The 16,912-nt window shown below is 51.6% G+C and overlaps 1 protein-coding gene across 1 annotated transcript in view; it reads left to right on the top strand.

The window, feature by feature from the left end:
- ARHGAP40 (Rho GTPase activating protein 40) overlaps positions 1–16,912 on the top strand; it is a 43,033-nt gene that overhangs the window by 22,691 nt on the left and 3,430 nt on the right. Inside the window, exons 5-14 of the mRNA XM_075527931.1 lie at positions 626–701; positions 1,203–1,351; positions 4,036–4,201; positions 10,346–10,437; positions 11,174–11,251; positions 11,891–12,050; positions 12,651–12,733; positions 13,574–13,780; positions 15,430–15,570; positions 16,666–16,835. Coding sequence (XP_075384046.1) covers positions 626–701; positions 1,203–1,351; positions 4,036–4,201; positions 10,346–10,437; positions 11,174–11,251; positions 11,891–12,050; positions 12,651–12,733; positions 13,574–13,780; positions 15,430–15,570; positions 16,666–16,835 — 1,322 coding nt within the window. The remainder of the gene's footprint in view (positions 1–625; positions 702–1,202; positions 1,352–4,035; positions 4,202–10,345; positions 10,438–11,173; positions 11,252–11,890; positions 12,051–12,650; positions 12,734–13,573; positions 13,781–15,429; positions 15,571–16,665; positions 16,836–16,912) is intronic.

Below are 16,912 nucleotides of genomic sequence, written 5' to 3'. Positions count from 1 at the left end.
TGCAAACTCGCACATGAAATGTCCTCTCCAAACCTCTATTGACTCATGGATGCCCATAGAGATTTCCTGGCTGTCACCTTTATAGAAGAGAGCCCTGGTGGCATAGTGGTTATGCATTGGGTTACTAACCACAAGGTTGGCAGTTCAAAGCCACCAGCCAGCTCCATGGGAGAAAGATGAGGCTTTCTACTCCTGTATAGGGTTACAGCCTTAGAAAAGCACAGAGGTAGTTTCTACTCTGTCCTAAAGGGCCAGCATGAGTCAGACTCAACCCGATGGTAGTGAGGTTTGTTTTTGGTTTGGTTTGGTTTTGAATCTTTGTGGAATTGGATTACCAGGTCTTTCTTTCACAGCACACCACTTGATGGGTCCGGACTGCCGACAGCCTTCAGGGTAGGACTCAAAAATGCTCTGCCGTAGAGTCCATTCGGACTCATAGCGACTCAGTAGGACGGGGTAGAGCTGCCCCTGCAAATTTCCACGACTTTATGGGAGTAGAAAGCCTCCCAGGCCACCACTGAGCAGTTACAGGAGTTTGGGCAGGTGACCTCATCTCTCTGTGAAGATGGGGCCGGGCTGGGCCTGTCTCCCAGGCACTAATGAGGCACCATCTGTAATTTACCAGGAGGGATCTTCAGTGAATGGAGACGCAGGAGTGAAATGGACCCTGCTCAGTTCCAGGCTATGTCAGTATCCGCCAGGTACGTGGCCTTCATTCTTCAGGGGCACTCATGACCACTCCGGGCTGCACGAAGGGGCTGGGCGCTCTGTCACCCATTTCCCTGGCGCTGCAGGCCCCTCACGTTTCCTGGAGGAGAGCAGCAGGAAGGAGTGCTGGCCTTCAGACAGGGGTCTGCCATCAGGCCAGGGAATCTGAGGCTGGATGAGTGCCTGGGCGATGATTGCTTCCTGGGGCCATGGGTCTCCATGGGGAAAATCACTTGCTAGGACAATGGGGTCTGGTCTCTAATCCCAGTGGTGTGGGGCGTTGAGTTTGAGATTGGGCAACTGCTTCTTAGAGCCTAAGAATTTGCTTCCTTGGATTATCGACTGAGATCCTTGATCTTAAACCTTTTCTCATTGGTGTCCAGGTGGCTTGAACAAGGACCCAGGCCTGGGTACTGCTGTGGGCGAGATGGGGAGGCAGCTGGTCCTAACTGCCACTCTGTTCCATTTCCCAGCAGCAGCAGCAGCAGCAGCAGCAGCAACGCTGGAGGGGCCCCAGGAGCAGGCCGGAAGGGTGGACACCTTCAGTATGGACACTGCCTACTCAGAGCAGGCAGCAGCACTGCCCCAGAGGTGCAGGCCACCCCCTGAGGGCACCTGTGCCCAAGGCAAAGTCTCCCTGCCGGTGAGGATGTTGCCCAGAGGGTTGGCAGCCGGGCCTGGTCCTGAGGGACCAGCAGAGTCTTGCCCCGCCCTCCTCACTCCCTCCATGCTGCCCATGGTAAACCGCCCATGCACTCTGCACACACTGCAAATATTCACTAAGTGACCGCCACACATCAGGGGAGCCGCCAGCTTACAGCCTTTCTGTTAGGGTGTCCTCTGATTTTATGCTTAGAGATTCCTTCCACATTTAGCAAATGGATATCTATCTATCTATCAAGAGATAGATGTTTCCCCCTAGTTGTTTCGATCTGTTTGAATTAATTTTATATTCTGGTGTGAGAGATCCAAATTCTTAACATGTTTTTTCTTTCAAATTTTATCCCAGTCCAGTTCCTTCAAATTTTAGGATATCGTCATTTATACTTGGAGTCTTAAGACTGAGGCAGAAGTGATAGTGCTCAGATGTTTACCGTGCACAGCTTGAGGAGTACACCTGTACAGTCACCAGCCAGGTGCAGATGAAGAACATTCTCTTGTTCTCTCTGGTTCCTCCTCCCCTGCCCTGTCAGCACCACGTGCCCCTCCGGTTTAATCTTCTCACCTCAGGTTTCATCTTCTCACTGTTTGTAAGGGAAGGGGTTCTTCCTGGAGCTCTCTTTCAGGTGGCCTGAGAACCCTGGGGAACATTTTAGTGGGAGGCGGGGTGTCTGTGGTACAAGGAATTTTCCAGAAGACGGAAGAAACACAGATGCATTTAAACAGTGGTGTTGGCGAAGAACATTGGAAGTACCACGGGCTGCCAAAGGGACAAATAGATCTGACTTGGAAGAAGGACAGCCAGAATGCTCCTGAAAGGGGAGGATGGTGAGACTTTGTCTCACCTGCTCCAGTTGGTTGTCCCTGGAGAAGGACATCATGCTTGGTAACAGAAGAGGGTCAGCAAAAAATAGGGAGGAAGAGGCACGGACACAGTGGCTGCATGGCCTGGAAGACAATGGTCAGGACGGCGCAGGGCCCAGCGGTGTTTCATTCTGTTGTACACGGGGTCCCGATGGGTTGGAACAGAATTGACGACACCTAACAACCACAAGGTGCAGGTCAGCTGATGTTGAAAGCGGTTAAGCCCTCAACCATTGCCCTTTGGCTGCGGGCTCAGCGTGAAGGCTGCAGTCCTTGATCTTCACCAGCAAGTGCTTCAACTCCTGCTTTCTCTCAGCAAGCAAAGTTGTGTCAGCTGTGTATTGCAGGCTGTTTACGCGCCTTCCTCCCATCCTGATGCCCCATTCTTCCACATCGAGGTCTACTTCCCTGACGATTTGCTCAGATGCTCATGGTAAACCACCCCCCCCCCACCGCCAAAAAAAAACAAAACCCAGTCTAAATACTGAGTTTTTGCTCTTAGAGCATCAGAGACCATGAATACCCAACAGAACTTTGTTTCTAGCCTGGATGGTTTGATTCCTCCATTTCCCTGTGAATTCGAATGGTAACAGTGAATGATGCCGACAGATACGCACATATAGAACTTTCCTCCTGGGCCACGCACTGTACCAAGCAGTTCACATCCTTAAGTCATTGTAACTGCAATGTGGTCGGTTGTCTGTATGCGTTATCTAATCCAATCTCCCCAACAACGCTGGGAGACAGATGCTTTCATAAACCCCATTTACAGACGTGAAAATCAACAGGCATAAAGGTGTATCATTTTCCAGAACTCACGGGTGTTCGGGATTTGAACTCGGGAAGTACGTCTCCATACCCACAGGCCAAGCACTCGTTTACACTGTGGCCTTGCTCTGAGCGTTCTAGCGATCAAACCCAGGTTGAGTTGGACAAATCTGACCCTCCCCTTTGCTGCCGCCTGGCCGCAAGGCTGGAGAGAGCTGCCTGCAGAGCCCATGATGGCCTCTAGACGGCGCTGGAGGCACCATTTATTTGTGATTGGAGGTGGAGCGTGGGCGCTGCGGATGGACTTGTTAGGTTTCTCCTGTTTGAAATACCTTGCCCTTGGTTTCACACTAGAAAGAATTCACAACCGAAACCTGGTTTGTGATCCAAGTAAGTTTTTATAATGGAGAAGGAGTTTCAGGTTTTACACGGGCACCCTGAGGGCACTTCACACCCACGTGTAGAAACCGCAGCACTGGGCAGAGGGCAGCTGGGAAAGAGGGCGGTGGGCTCCTTAATCTGGTGTGTACTCATCCGTACTGGTTGACCCCACTGGCTGAATTAAGCCCACCTGGCCTAGATTGGGGCCCACCCAGGTGTCCCTCCCACCTAGGTGTCCCGCCCCTTCCTGGTTTAGAGCCTGAATTTGGAGCATGCCCAGGAGACAACCTGGTCCCTGTTCTGGCTACCCAACAGACTGACAGAGGGTAGGGACAGATGGGTGACAGAGAGTAACTAAGAGTACAAGCATCAACAAGAGGCCCAGGGAGCCAGCTCTCTCCCAGCCCTGATGTTGGAATGCCCGTGTTAAAAGAAGCTTCCATTTATTGGAGAGTGGAGGAGGGGAGGGGAGAGGAGAGTTTGGGGTGTCGGGGGAGCCGCAGAATGCAGAGCGCGTTATAGGCATTCACTCTGGACGTGCCTTCCTTTGGGGTTACAGACGGGGAGGCAGAGGCTCGGGGTGCCGGTCAAGTGAAAAGCAGAGGAGCTGAGGTTTGCACCAATTCGAGACACTGTTTTTCGTTCCCGCCCTAGACGTTTCGAATCCCCCCGGGCAGACTCGGCGTGACACGCATGGGCGACTTGTCCCTGCAGGACAGGAAGAAGGTCGGCCCGCTGGCCCTCATCGAGCTGACCGCGCTCTGCGATGTGCTCGGCCTGGACCTGAAGAGGAGCCAGGCGGCCAAGCGGAGAGCCACAGGTCAGCTGTCCCCGTGTCATTGCGCACAGGGGGCTAAACGGCGCCCCCAGTACATGCTGCTTGTCTGTATAAGGGCGGTTCCAGCCCACAGGGACCCTGTAGCACAGAGCGACGCCGCCCTGCAGCGTTTTCTAGGAGAGGGGTGTGCGTGATCTCTACCGCACAGGTTGTCTCACCTTTTCTCCGTCAGAGCTGCTGGAGCGTTCGAACTGTCCACCTTTGGGATCGCAGGCGAGCTTATCACCGTTCAGCACAGCCAGGGGAGCGCTTGAAACCCGGCTTCCAAACAAAACAAGCAAACAAAAAAAAATCTACCATCCAGTCATTTCTGACTTACAGTGAGCCTACGGGGCAGAATCGAACTGCCCCTGCGGTTTTCCGAGCCAAGGAGCAGAAAGCCTCCTCTTGCTTTCCAACTGCCAGTGGGAAACCCACTCTGACACCTCCGAGCTCCTTAGCGTCTCTAGTCCTTCCATTTATTGTGTGTTTCTGCCTGTGGAACTAACGCCTGCTCACTGTGGAACATTTGAGAAATCGAGTCAAATACACACACACAATGATTCAGATACAAGCACTGTTGACATGTAGCTCATCTCCCAATTTTTTCACGTGGATGTGCATGTATTTTTTTACTTAATATTATAGAATTATAGACATTTCCCATGAGTGTATCTGTCATGCTACCTTACCAACACTCACAAAATTCAGTGGCCTGAACCATTGGCTCTTTGTGCTTGTTCAGGTGGTTGCAGGCACCCTGAGGGCTGGCTGATCTAAGCAGGGCTGGGGGCCAAGCTACAGGCTGGGTTGAAGGTAGCACCATCAATTTCTGTCCTCCTGACTCCATGAGGCCAGCTGGAGCCCCTGTTCTCTGGAAGCCACCCTGGGAGGGACAGAAAGGCAAGCCCACAACACAACACCCCAGGAGGCCCGCTGGCCTCACATAGATGTCTATCACCTGGCCAAGCCTAAATGTAGGGTGGGAAGTACGCAGCTTCTCTCGTGGGGAGAACTGTGAGTTCCCATGGCAGAGGGTATGCGGGCAGGGAGGGGCAGTGGATTTCAAATGATAGCATCATTTACCACCAGCGGTTCTCAACCTGTGGGTCAGGACCCCTTTGGGAGTCGAAGGACCCTTTCACAGGGGTCGCCTAAGACCACCGGAAAGCATATTTCTGATAGTCTTAGGAACCAAGAAACCGTTCCTCTATCCGTCTCCAGGTGGGTCAGTCCACATGGAGATACGCCCACCTATGAGTACCCAGCGTGAAGACTGTTACCCATGCTACATCATGCTTCAAGACAAAATTTCATTTATTTGTCATTAGAAAGAAATATTTCACAATATATAATTACATATTGTTTTTATGATTAATTACTATGCTTTAATTAAGTTCAATATTTAACAGTGAAAATACATCGTGCATATCAGATATTTACATGACAATTCATAACAGTAGTAAAATGACAGTTATGAAGTAGCAACGAAAATAGTTTTATGGGGTCACCACAACATGAGGAACTATATGAAAGGGTCACGTCATTAGGAAGGTTGAGAACCACTGATTTACCACAACCGTTAAACATTCTTTGAAAGCATGGTTTCCTCCTTGTGGCTCTGGCCTGATTTACACGTATGGAACCATCTGCAGGGCAGTTTCCATTGTTTTGCTTTTACATGCCACACGGTGGCTATTGTGAAACACAGAACTGTAGAAGCATCTTAGATTATTGTGGGACGCACTTGTTAGTTAGGTGGCTCATGGACCTCGTTTTCACTTGGCCTGACAACCTTAGGGAACCTTCATCGAGTGTACCTGTGAAGCCCTGGTGGTGTAGTGGTTACGAGTTGGGCTGCGATCCACATGACCAGTGGTTCGAAACCACACAGTAGCTCCTAGGGAGCGAGACTGGGCTTCCTATACCTGTCCGCAAACAGAAACCACAGGGTGTCACAATGAATCAGCATTGACTCTGTGACGGCGGGTGGTACCTGGCTTCTCCCATATGCCTGAAGGAACCCTGAGGGGGTGTGGGTTACATGTTGAGCTGTTAATGCTAAGGTCAGTTGTTTGAAACCACTACTGCCTTGAGAGAAAGATGGGGCTTTCTATTCCCATGAGTCTCTGGGGGTTGAGGGGTGGGGAGGGTGGGGGGATTTGAGGAGCAAACAATGAATTAGGGAGAGGGAGGAAGCACTAGCGCTGATTGCGATGGTGTTTACAAAACTCTTTTTAAAAGCGATGTAACCGTGGATGCATGTGATGTGTAAATACTATCTCAAGAAAACTACTAAGAAAAAGGAAGCCAGACTTGACCAATGGGTTACCCCGAGTGAAGGAGAAAGTTGTTGCTTAGGGGGCATTGAGTTTATGTTAATAGTGGTGGAATAATTTGGAAAAGGATATCAATAATGGTTGTACAAGACGAAGAGTAGAATCATTGGCCCTGGATCATATATGTAGAACTTGTGGAATTGGAGAATGTTTTGTTTTGTGTATTTTTGCCACAATTTGGAGGGGGGGGGGGTGTTACATGAATAACAATGAGTACAAGGAAGAAGAAAAGGTTCCAGAATTGAAAGTGGTGATAATTGTACAACTCTTCTTGATATTATTGAATTATTTAATTGTATGGCTTATGGATGAAGTGATAATAAAACTTTTTTAAAGAGAGGGGGAAAAGTTACAGTCTCAGAAACTCACAGGGGCAGTTGTACCCTGTCCTATTGGGTTACTATGAGTTGGCATCAACTCGATGGCAATGAGTGAATTTCTCCATTTATAATGATTTCTCTATCTGGTTTTCTTGACATTGAGTTGCAATCCATAGTGAAGGTTGTAGTCTTTGATCTATGTAAGCTAGTGCCCAAAGTCCTCTTCAGTTTCAGCAAGTAAGGATGTCATCTGCAGACCACAGGCTGTTAATGAGGCTCCGGTCGATTTAATTACCTCATTATTCTTCACCTAGTCTAGCTTCTCCAGTTTTTCGCTCAGCATATAGATTCAATATGAATGGTGAATGGATACAACCCTGACACACACCTTTTCTGATTTCAAACCAAGGGCCCCTTTTCTATGTACAGGTTCCACATGAACAAAGGTAGGTGTTCTTGCATTCCCTTTCTTCAAAATGTTATGCATAGTTTGTTGTGATCCACATAGTCGAATGGCTTTCTATGCCGATAAAACACAAGTTTCAGCCAAGTTCCATCTGACAGCAGCAATGATATCCCTAGTTCCACATCCTCTTGCGAATCCAACCTGAATTTCTGGCAGCTCCATGACGCTGTACTGTTGCAGCCATTTCTTAAATTATCTTCAGCAACATTTTACTTGTATGTGATGTTACTGATATTGTGTGACCATTGCCATATTCGGAATGGCACAAACCCAGATCTCTTCCAGTCCAATGGCCAAGTAGCTGTCTTCCACATTCCTTGGCATAGACTTCTAGTAATGTGCCAACTGTTGAGTCATTTCAGTTGGTATTCTACAAATTCCTGGGGATTTGTTCTTCATTAATACCTTCCCTGCAGCTTGGATGTCTTCCTTCAATACCATTGATTCTTTTTTTTAACTCATTTTATTAGGGGCTCATACAACTCTTATCATAATCCATACATACATCAATTGTGTAAAGCACATTTGTCCATTCATTGCCCTCATCATTCTCAAAACATTTGCTCTCCGCCTAAGCCCCTGGCATCAGCTCCTCACCATTGATTCTTGATTGTATGCTACCTTTTGAAATGACTGGATGTTGACCACTTCTTTTGGGCACAGTGACCCTGTGTGTTCCTTCCATCTTCTTTTGACACTTCCTGCATTGTTCCTTATTTTGCTCACAGAATCCTTCAATAGCACCACTCACGGCTTGAACATTTGTCTTCAGTTCTTTCAGCTTGAGTTTTTCTTTCCCTCTGGTTTACTAACTCTCTTTGTTTTAGTTTGTCTTCTCAAGGCGCCCCTTGCTATTTGTCTTTCGGCTCTTGGACGTCATCATTTAATCCACTCACTTTAGGTTCTCTACACTCAAGAGCAAGTTTCGGAGCCTTCTCTAACATCCTCTTTGCTCTTCTCATTCTTCCCTGTCTTCTTAGGGACATTTTACGTTCTTCGTGTACAATGTCCTTTATGTCATCCCACAGCTCATTGGTCTTGGTCCTTAGCGTTCAATACATTGTTGAGATAGTCTCCAAATTCAGATGGAAAATACCCAAGTTTATTGTTTGGCTCTTGTGAACTTGTTTTAATTTTCTTCAGCTTCAACCTGAACCTGCATATGAGCGATTGATGTTCTGTTCCACAGTCAGCTTTGTTTGGGCTGAGGGGATTGTGCTTCCCCATTGTCTCATCCCACAGATGTAGTCCGTGTGCTTCCTATGTATCCCATCTGGCAAGGTCCACATGCAGAGTCGCTATTTATGTTGTTGGAAAAGTGTTACCCATGAGGAAGTCATGGTCGTGCACAATTCAATCATGCAATCCCCAGCTTCATTTCTATCACCAAAGTAATATTTTTCCAATGACTGATGCTCGAATCTCCAACTTTTAAATTCCAATTGCCAGTAATCATCAGTGCATCTTGATTGTTTGATCAATTTCAGACTGAAGAAGTCGGTAGACTTCTGTATTGTCTTCATCGCCGGCTTTTGTGGATGGTAGGCACACTTTAATGATAATTGTATTAATGGGTCTTTCTTGTAGGCCTATAGATATTATCCTATCACAGGCAACATTGTAATTCAAGACAGATCTTGAAATATTATTTTGGATGATGAATGTGATGCCGTTTCTATTGAATTCGTCATCCCAGCACAGTTCCCAGAATAGTAAGCCACATAACTATCTGATTCAAATCGGCCCACACAGGTCCATGGCGGCTCCCCAGTGCCTGGCATAGCAATCTCTCTGTGTGTTCCATTTCATTTTGATGACTTTCCGTTCTTCTACACTTATTCTTTTGCCCATTCCAGTGTGTTCTGATTACTCATGGGTATTTGCAGCTGTCCTCATTTTGACTCATGCCCCATCAGCAAATGGAAATCCCCAAAGCTTTGCTCTAGTCGAGCTATTAGGTCAACTCTACTTTGATGAGGCAGCTCGGACAATGAGCCTGGTTTTCTCTGGTTTCTCACATGAAGGCCTCATATTCTGGCACAATGTTGGATAACCTTCCACTGCTATTCATTCCTATGACTCGCAGCAGCCAGCCTCTTGGGAGGAGCCCTGGTGGCATGGTGGTTATGCATCAGGCTGCAGTCCTCAGGGTCTGTAGTTTGAAACCACCACCTGCTCCAAAGGAGAAAAACCAAGACCTTCTACTCCCATAAAATGTCACAGTCTTGGAAAGTCACAGAGGCATTTCCATCCTGCCCTGTAGGGCCACTTTTGACTCTCTTAGGAAAAGGCCGCCGCCTCCTTCCTCCTAATGCGTCCTTAACCTGAAAGCTCAGCTGAAGCCTATCCACTTCATGGGTGGCCCTGCTGGTGTTTCAAACACCAGTGGCATAGCGTCCAGCACCACGGCAACCCACCAGCCCCCACAGTAAGACAGACTGACGGAGAAGTGACGGGAGTAAGGAGTAGGTGTACACAATACGATATGAGGGTGTTCAACTCACATCCTGGTCAACAATGTACATCGTGATTTTCTTTCTGGCCAGATAAACTGTAAAATGAACTAGGTAAGTGGCACTAGAAATCTAGCTGAGCAGGTGATAGGTAGGTGCTGGGGGGAGAAAGAAGGTTGTAGGAAAGATTTGGAAAGAGGGATTTTTCCAGAGAAGACCCAAAGACAAGGTGGTTGAGGAGACCTGGAAAACGCACGTCTTAGCAGCCAGGCGCATGGCTGCAGAGCTAAATGCTCCATCTCAGATGGCTGTGTCACAGAGGATCCAGGATTCTCTCTCCAGCTGGGCTTTCTGCTCTGTGGTACACCACCCAACCCATTGTTTATTGTTAAGGCGAAGTGTTCTTCTCAAGGGATGTGGTGATGTTTGGGCTGGGCTACTCTCCAGGGAGTTCCCAGCCCTTCCAAGGGACAAAGACTGCAGTCCATCTGCCCAGGAGCTCATTCAGCTTAGAGCCCACTTGTGAGTCCAGGAGGTGAGCTTGCCTTTGTCCTCTTGACTTCCTATAGAAACGCGCCTTTTCGGTGTGCCCCTTGATGCCTTGCTGGAAGCCGATCGCAAACTTGTCCCGGGCACCCAGGTCCCGCTGGTCCTTCAAGCTGTAAGTTGCCCCTTGCTTGAGCCTCTCAGGGCCTCTTGAGAGACCCCACTGTTGGAAAGTGCATAGCACAGGGCTCAGAGCGGGATTCTAGGCAACCCAGGGAGAACTTGGTTTGAATCCTGGCTCTTACAGTTGCTCCTGGAGAGGGCCGGGATGAATTACTGAATCCATCCTGGTGCACATCCCTGTCAGCACATGTCAAGAGGGCTTACTAATAAGAATATTGTCCTCCTCAATGAGACAACCACGCAGGTAAAGCTGGCCACACAATGCCTGGCTCTTGCAAATGGTCCAGAAAGCTGTCATGCTTCTTTGAAGCAAGATGGAACCCCTCTTGCTGGGTTCCCATGGGCAGCAGATGCTCTGGTTTGAACCCCACTTTGGAATTGTAACAGGGGCCCTGGTGGCGTAGTGCTTGGGCATCATCAGGTTTCTAACTGCAAGGCCAGCAGTTTGAGCTCAGCACTGGTCCTTGGGGTGGGGTGAGAGACAGGCTTTCTCTCTCATAAGGGTTTGCAGTCTGGGAAACCCACAGGAGCAGTTCTACCCTGTCCTATTGGGTCACTGTGAGTCAGAAGCCACTCAAGGGCAGTGCGTTTGAGTCTGGGGTTTGGGATCATGGCTGCTTTGCAATGTTGTTTTGTTCTCTCTCTCTCTCTCTCTCTCTCTCTCTCTCTCTCTCTCTCTCTCTCTCTCTCTCTCTCTCTCTCTCTCTCTCTCTCTCTCTCTCTCCAAGCTGCTGTCCTGTTTGGAAAGCAAAGGGCTGGACATGGAAGGCATCCTCAGGGTGCCAGGATCCCAGGCCAGGCTCAAGGTAAGCCTTTGGCATCCTCTCCCTCTTGGTGGCTACATCCCCCAGGCCTCTAGGCCCACGCAGAGCTGGAGACCTGAGAGAGAGTCCCCGCTGGGGCTTGTCAGGGTTCTGCCCGAGTCTCTGTCAGGCTGTGGGATTCTGGAGGGCTTGGAAGGTCAGGGAGGTGAGAGTGTGCCCCTAAGACTGGCTTGTGGGAGGTCTGACATGCACGCACGTGGAGGGTGGCAGGGAGGAGTGTCTATAGGCCCTGTATGTCCCGGTGCCCTCAACAGGCAGACATTGGGGTGGGCAGAAGGGGCACTGGGCTCTGGGGCACAAGTCCAGGGGGCACTAGGGGGGCACAGAATGACATCCCTGGACACCATGAGTGCGGAAGGTACTTGACTGAGACAGCAGGACCAGACCAGGTGGCTATTTCATCTTGAAATTGGAGGGGTGAGATTTAAAGCTGGCCTATCCCAGGCACTCCCATGAGGCAGCAAGGAGACAGAATCTGGAGACTGCCAAGCCGTGCCACTGCTCAGCCTGTCCTTGGTGGCCATTTGATCCTTGGGGTCAACCCTACCAGGGAGGTGCTCTTAGCGTTCCCTAAGGCCCTTGGGAGAAGGCCACTGCTGCTGAAAGTCCCCGCTCTCCCAGGGGCTGGAACAGAAACTGGAGAGAGACTTCTACGCCGGCCTCTTTGACTGGGACGAGCTCCATCCCAATGATGCTGCTGATCTGCTGAAAAGATTTCTCCGCCAGCTGCCGGCACCTCTGCTCACGGCTGAATACCTGCCCGCCTTCGCGCTGCTGCCCAGTAAGCCAGGGACTGGGGCTGCGGCCCTGCCCTTGGTGGGAGGGGCGTGGTGGGGAGGCAGGGGATGGCTGCTTCTGTGCTCAGACCCCCACAGTGGTGGCAGGGGGCCTGGGGAGGGGACGAGTAAGGTTCATACTCACCCAGCACTCACCGCTGCCCCTGGCCTGGAGCACCTCCCAACTATGTGTTCCTGTCTGAACTGCTCACGGTCCACAGAGGACAAACCCAGCTCCTTCTGTTCTCAGAAAGTTCACTAGTTCAAGTACCACCTCACCACCCCACGCCCCCAAACACACACCCTCCGCTTTCTCTCAGTCTCTGTGTGTGCACGTGTGTCTGTGGGAACTTGTGTGTGTTGTGTGCACATGTTCCTGTGGGTGCACACATCTCTGTGTGGGTGCATGTTCACGAAGCTCAAGGAGGGAGCCTCTGCACCTGCAAGGTCAAGGCTCTTTCTGAGTTGATGCTGCCCCCTGCTCCCCAAGCGGCACCAGGCCTTAGGTAGAAGGCATTCTTGACTATTCTGGACACAGGGTCTCTAGATGGAGGAAGGGGGACCCTGAGCCGCCCATGGAGATAGAGACCCTCTGTCTTCCTCAGACATCCCAGACCTGAAGCAGCGCCTGCAAGCCCTCCATCTACTCATCCTGCTCCTCCCAGAAGCCAACCGGAACTCCTTGCAGGTAAAGGTGACCACGAGCTGCCTCTGCTCGGCCCCCCGCAGCCTACCACCACAGCCACGGCTCCAAGTGTGCTGAGTCGGTCAGGCAACACCTGGGTCCTGAAACACAATCCTGTCTCTGGAGTAGGCACGCAGACCATCCATTCTGTTTGACCGTGATGGGCATCACAGGGGAGTGGGTGCTGTGTCCAAATACATTGGGGAAGCAAGTCCCAGGTGGGGGAAGCAAAGTCAGGGCCAGCTCTTCCAGACAAGACGGCTTCAGAGTCAGCCACATGCGGAGGCTCCGTGTGTTTCTGAGTGGACTTCCAGGAGGCGGCACGTCCCAAACGCTCTTGCTCAGCAGCCACTTTTGTTGCGGAGAGCAGGGCATGGCCCTGGTGTTCTAGGGGGTGGAGGCAGGAGGGGAAGTTTGGGAATAGCCCCTTAGGGAAGTCCCTCTGTGTGCTGTTGGAGTGGGTGCTCAGGACTAGGACACAACCTTGACCTTGTTCCTTACACCATCCGGAGTGTCTCTGGGTCAGACTCAAGATGAACTGTCCGAGTGAAGTTCTGAAGATGCCCAGTAGCCCCTGGGACCTTGGTCTGGTGCAGATGGTGGGCCCCCAAAAGCTTTTGTAACCAGATAGAACTGGGGTTGAGTGACCTTCCTCTCTTGTGCCTCAATTCTGTCTGAAGAAACCTGTGTGTGCGTTTACTTTTCAGTAAAGCAAAGGTAACATGTAAGGGTGTTTTGGGGGCACCTCGCACATGCCCCCACTTGCACATCAGGTTGTTTGGAGCCGGCCCGGCCCTGTCTGGAACGTGCTGGAATGCAGGGAAGCTCTGCGCCCTTCCCCAGGTGCTCCTGGAATTCCTCAGGAAGGTGGTGGCCCATGAACCAAGCAACAAGATGACGCTGTGGAGCGTGTCCATGGTGATGGCCCCGAGTCTCTTCCTGCAGCACGGGTGGCCTCCCAAAGTCCCCAAGGGCAAGGAGAAGCTGCTGGCCGAGGGGGCTGCCCAGGTGGTGCAGCTGATGGTGCACTACCAGGAGCTGCTGTGGATGGTAGGTGCTGCAGACGCCAGGCAGCAGGGAGGGAGTGCCACCTGGTGGTGACAGGCGACTGACTCCAGGGTCATGTGTGCCATCCTCTGGAACCCAGTGTCTCTTCCTGTTCCCCTGTAGCCTGTTCTCTAAACCTGAGGACCACAGACTCAGTGAGCCCCTAGTCTGGGCTGTATCTCCTTCCTCCCCCTGCCTTAGTGCCTTCTGTCTCCCCAAAACACTGGTAGTCACCCCTGTCCTCTGCTGTGCCCTGGGCAGCAGGTGTCATCTGAGCCCCCACCAAGAGCCTCCCCCCCCCAAGCTTGACTGATGCCGAGAAAACCCACCCTGAGGCTCAGGGAGAGGGTGCCTACCTAAGACAGAGGCCGGAGCTGGGAACCCCCACGACCCTGCCTTCCCACCCCACCACGAGCCTTGTCCCAACGACAAGATGGACCGTGTAGCAGAAATGAAAGGCTGCTCTGGGCACTGCCATTGGGCTGACCACCCTGTGGGGAGAGAGTCCACGGTGCATGTCTGTCATTCGTTGGATGTCAATTCGCTATGAAACACACTGGCTTTATTTTTTAAAATCATTTTATTGGAGACTCATACAGCTCTTATCACAATCCATCCATCCATTGTGTCAAGCACATCTGTACATATGTTGCCATCATCATTCTCAAAACATTTCTTTCTACTTGAGCCTTTGGTATCAGTTCCTCATTTTTCCCCTCCCTCTGGCACCCCTCCCTCATGAACCCTTGATAATTTATAATTATTTTTTCATGTCTTATACAGACGTCTCCCTTCACCCACTTTTCTGTTATCTGTCCTCTTGGTAGGGGGCTGTATATAGATCATTGTGATCAGTTTTCCCTTTCTCCCCCCACCTGACCCCCACCCTTCTGGTAGCTCTACTCTCATGATTGGTCCTACAGGGTATATCTGTCCTGGATCCCATGGAAACACGTTGGCTTTTAATAGTTTTTATTATAGGGATGTTTTTAATGTAAGAAATGCTTCCATACCTTCTCATTAAAAGCTTCAGCAACACACACCCCAACCCCATCTGAGTAGTTCGGTTCATGTGTCAGAGCGCAGGGTTTTCTTTGCTGTAACCTTGACGCAGTAGCAGATCTCTGGGCTTTCTTGGGTTTGAACTGCATCTTTAGATTAGCAGCCAAGTAAGTACAAATCCTTTGTGCCAAACATCTCACTTCGAGGTGCCTCGCCAGCCTCCTCTTTCTTATTTCAACATCACACAGCTAGACCGTGAGGAGCCTGGAACCAAATCCAGCTCTGCCTTCGAATCCCTGCGCCTGGGAGCCTGCCTCGGCTGGTTCTGACTCTACTCGGGCCTGGGTCTGTGGGAATTCTCCAGCGCAGGCTGGCTGGGAGCCTCAGAGTCCAGCCCCCTCTAGATGTACACTTGTGCACAGCACAAGCCTCCAGCCTCCTCCTGAGGCCTTGGACCACCGACTCAGTAGCCCCCTCTAGGGGCTCAATCCCCTCTGCTCCCCCAGACTAGGTTTGAATCTACGTGCAACAGGGAGGCAGAGTCAAATCCGGTGGGGGGAGGGGGGCGGGGACAGGGAAGAGGCTACCTTGACCCTGTCTCCCACTCCCAACTGCAGCGCGCCCTTTAAGATTCGATTCTGTCTGGCCAGGTCGCCGCCTTCTTGGTGGCGCAGGTGCGCAAATTGAACGACAGCAGCCACCGGCACTCCCAGCTGTGCGACAGGGCTCTCAAGACGTGGCTGCGGAGGGTGCATGCAGACGGGGACGGGGCGCGAGACGCGTCCGAGGCGGTGAGTGGCCCCCGTGGACAGAAGGAGGAAGGGACGGGTGGCCGAGCTAGGAAGGGCGCTGCAGCCGCGGAGCACCAGAGGGCGCGCAGGCCCCGTGGTGGGGAGAGGAGCGGGTCCTCCGGGGGCCAGGCAGGCGGGGTGAGCGGCCGCAGGAGGAGGAGGGTGACTGACGGAGGTGGGGGCTTCTTGTTCCCCTGCTCCTGTGTGCGTGACCCTGACCGAGGGGTGGGAAAACAGGGGCGTTTGTGACCTGTGGGATAAAGAGGAAGCGCGGGGGAGAAGGAAGAGCCATCCACAAATACTGAGGGAGCCTGGGAGCGCTCTTGAACACGGGGGTGGGGGGGTGGGGGTGGGGAGAAGGCCCTTATCAAAGTCCAACCGAGCCAGATGCCAGGGAGTGGATCCCGACTGATGGTGACCCTGTCGGGTTCAGCGCAGACCTGTGCAGTGTGGGGCTTTCCAGCAACTGCTTTTGCTACCTGAGATAGACGCCAAGGTGGACTTGACCTCCAAGCACGCACCATTGACACTCAGTGACTCTCTTAAGGTTCCAACCAAGCCAAGACGCACTGCCTGGGGGTCAATTCTGACTCACAGCGACCCTATAAGATAGAGTAGCACTGTTCCTGGGGGGTTCTGAGGCTGTATCTGTTCATGAGAACAGAAAGCCTCATCTTTCTCCCACAAAGCGGCTGGTCGTTTTGAACTGCCAGCCTTGCCGCTAACAGCCCTCTACACCACCAGAGCTCTTAATAAAGCCCAGAACATAAGGATTTGCCGGAGTGGTGCCTAGGCTGTGTGGGATGAGTGTGGGTACCGAGAACCAACACAGATATTGTGGGTGCAGAGCATGCACTTGTACCATATGTGTGCACGTATGAATGCATGTGTATTATCCTCTGTCGACACATGTCAGGGCATGGGTATGCGTGGACATGATACAGTCTATGCACCTATGCCGAGTGAGTTTGTGATGTGTGTTGTTTGGATCATTGGGGGGTCTCTGTGCTGTGTCAGTTCCGGGGATGTGTGTTCACACACCTGCACTTGGCGTCCAAGAGTGCACTGGATGCAGTGAACCTTCCTTCTCTGCAGACTCCCAGCGTGGCCAAGATCCATGTGCCATGGACCACCAAGGGCCCCGTGGAGGTGCTCCTGACCCACAGCACCAAAGTGGCCCACGTGCTCAGGGAGCTCTCAGCGCCCCTCAGGCCCGATTCACAGGGCCAGGAGGGCAGCGAGGGCACCCACAGCTGCCTCCCTTGGTAAGTGGCACCTCCCTGTGGCTGGCATCCATCCCTGCAGGATGCGGGGTGGGGGCCTAGGGAAAAGGGAGCCCTCA

Source organism: Tenrec ecaudatus, chromosome 12, assembly GCF_050624435.1.
Source record: "Tenrec ecaudatus isolate mTenEca1 chromosome 12, mTenEca1.hap1, whole genome shotgun sequence".
Classification (NCBI taxonomy): domain Eukaryota; kingdom Metazoa; phylum Chordata; class Mammalia; order Afrosoricida; family Tenrecidae; genus Tenrec; species Tenrec ecaudatus.
Note: the sequence above shows the minus strand (reverse complement) of the source record. Positions and strands in the feature narration are given on the sequence as shown.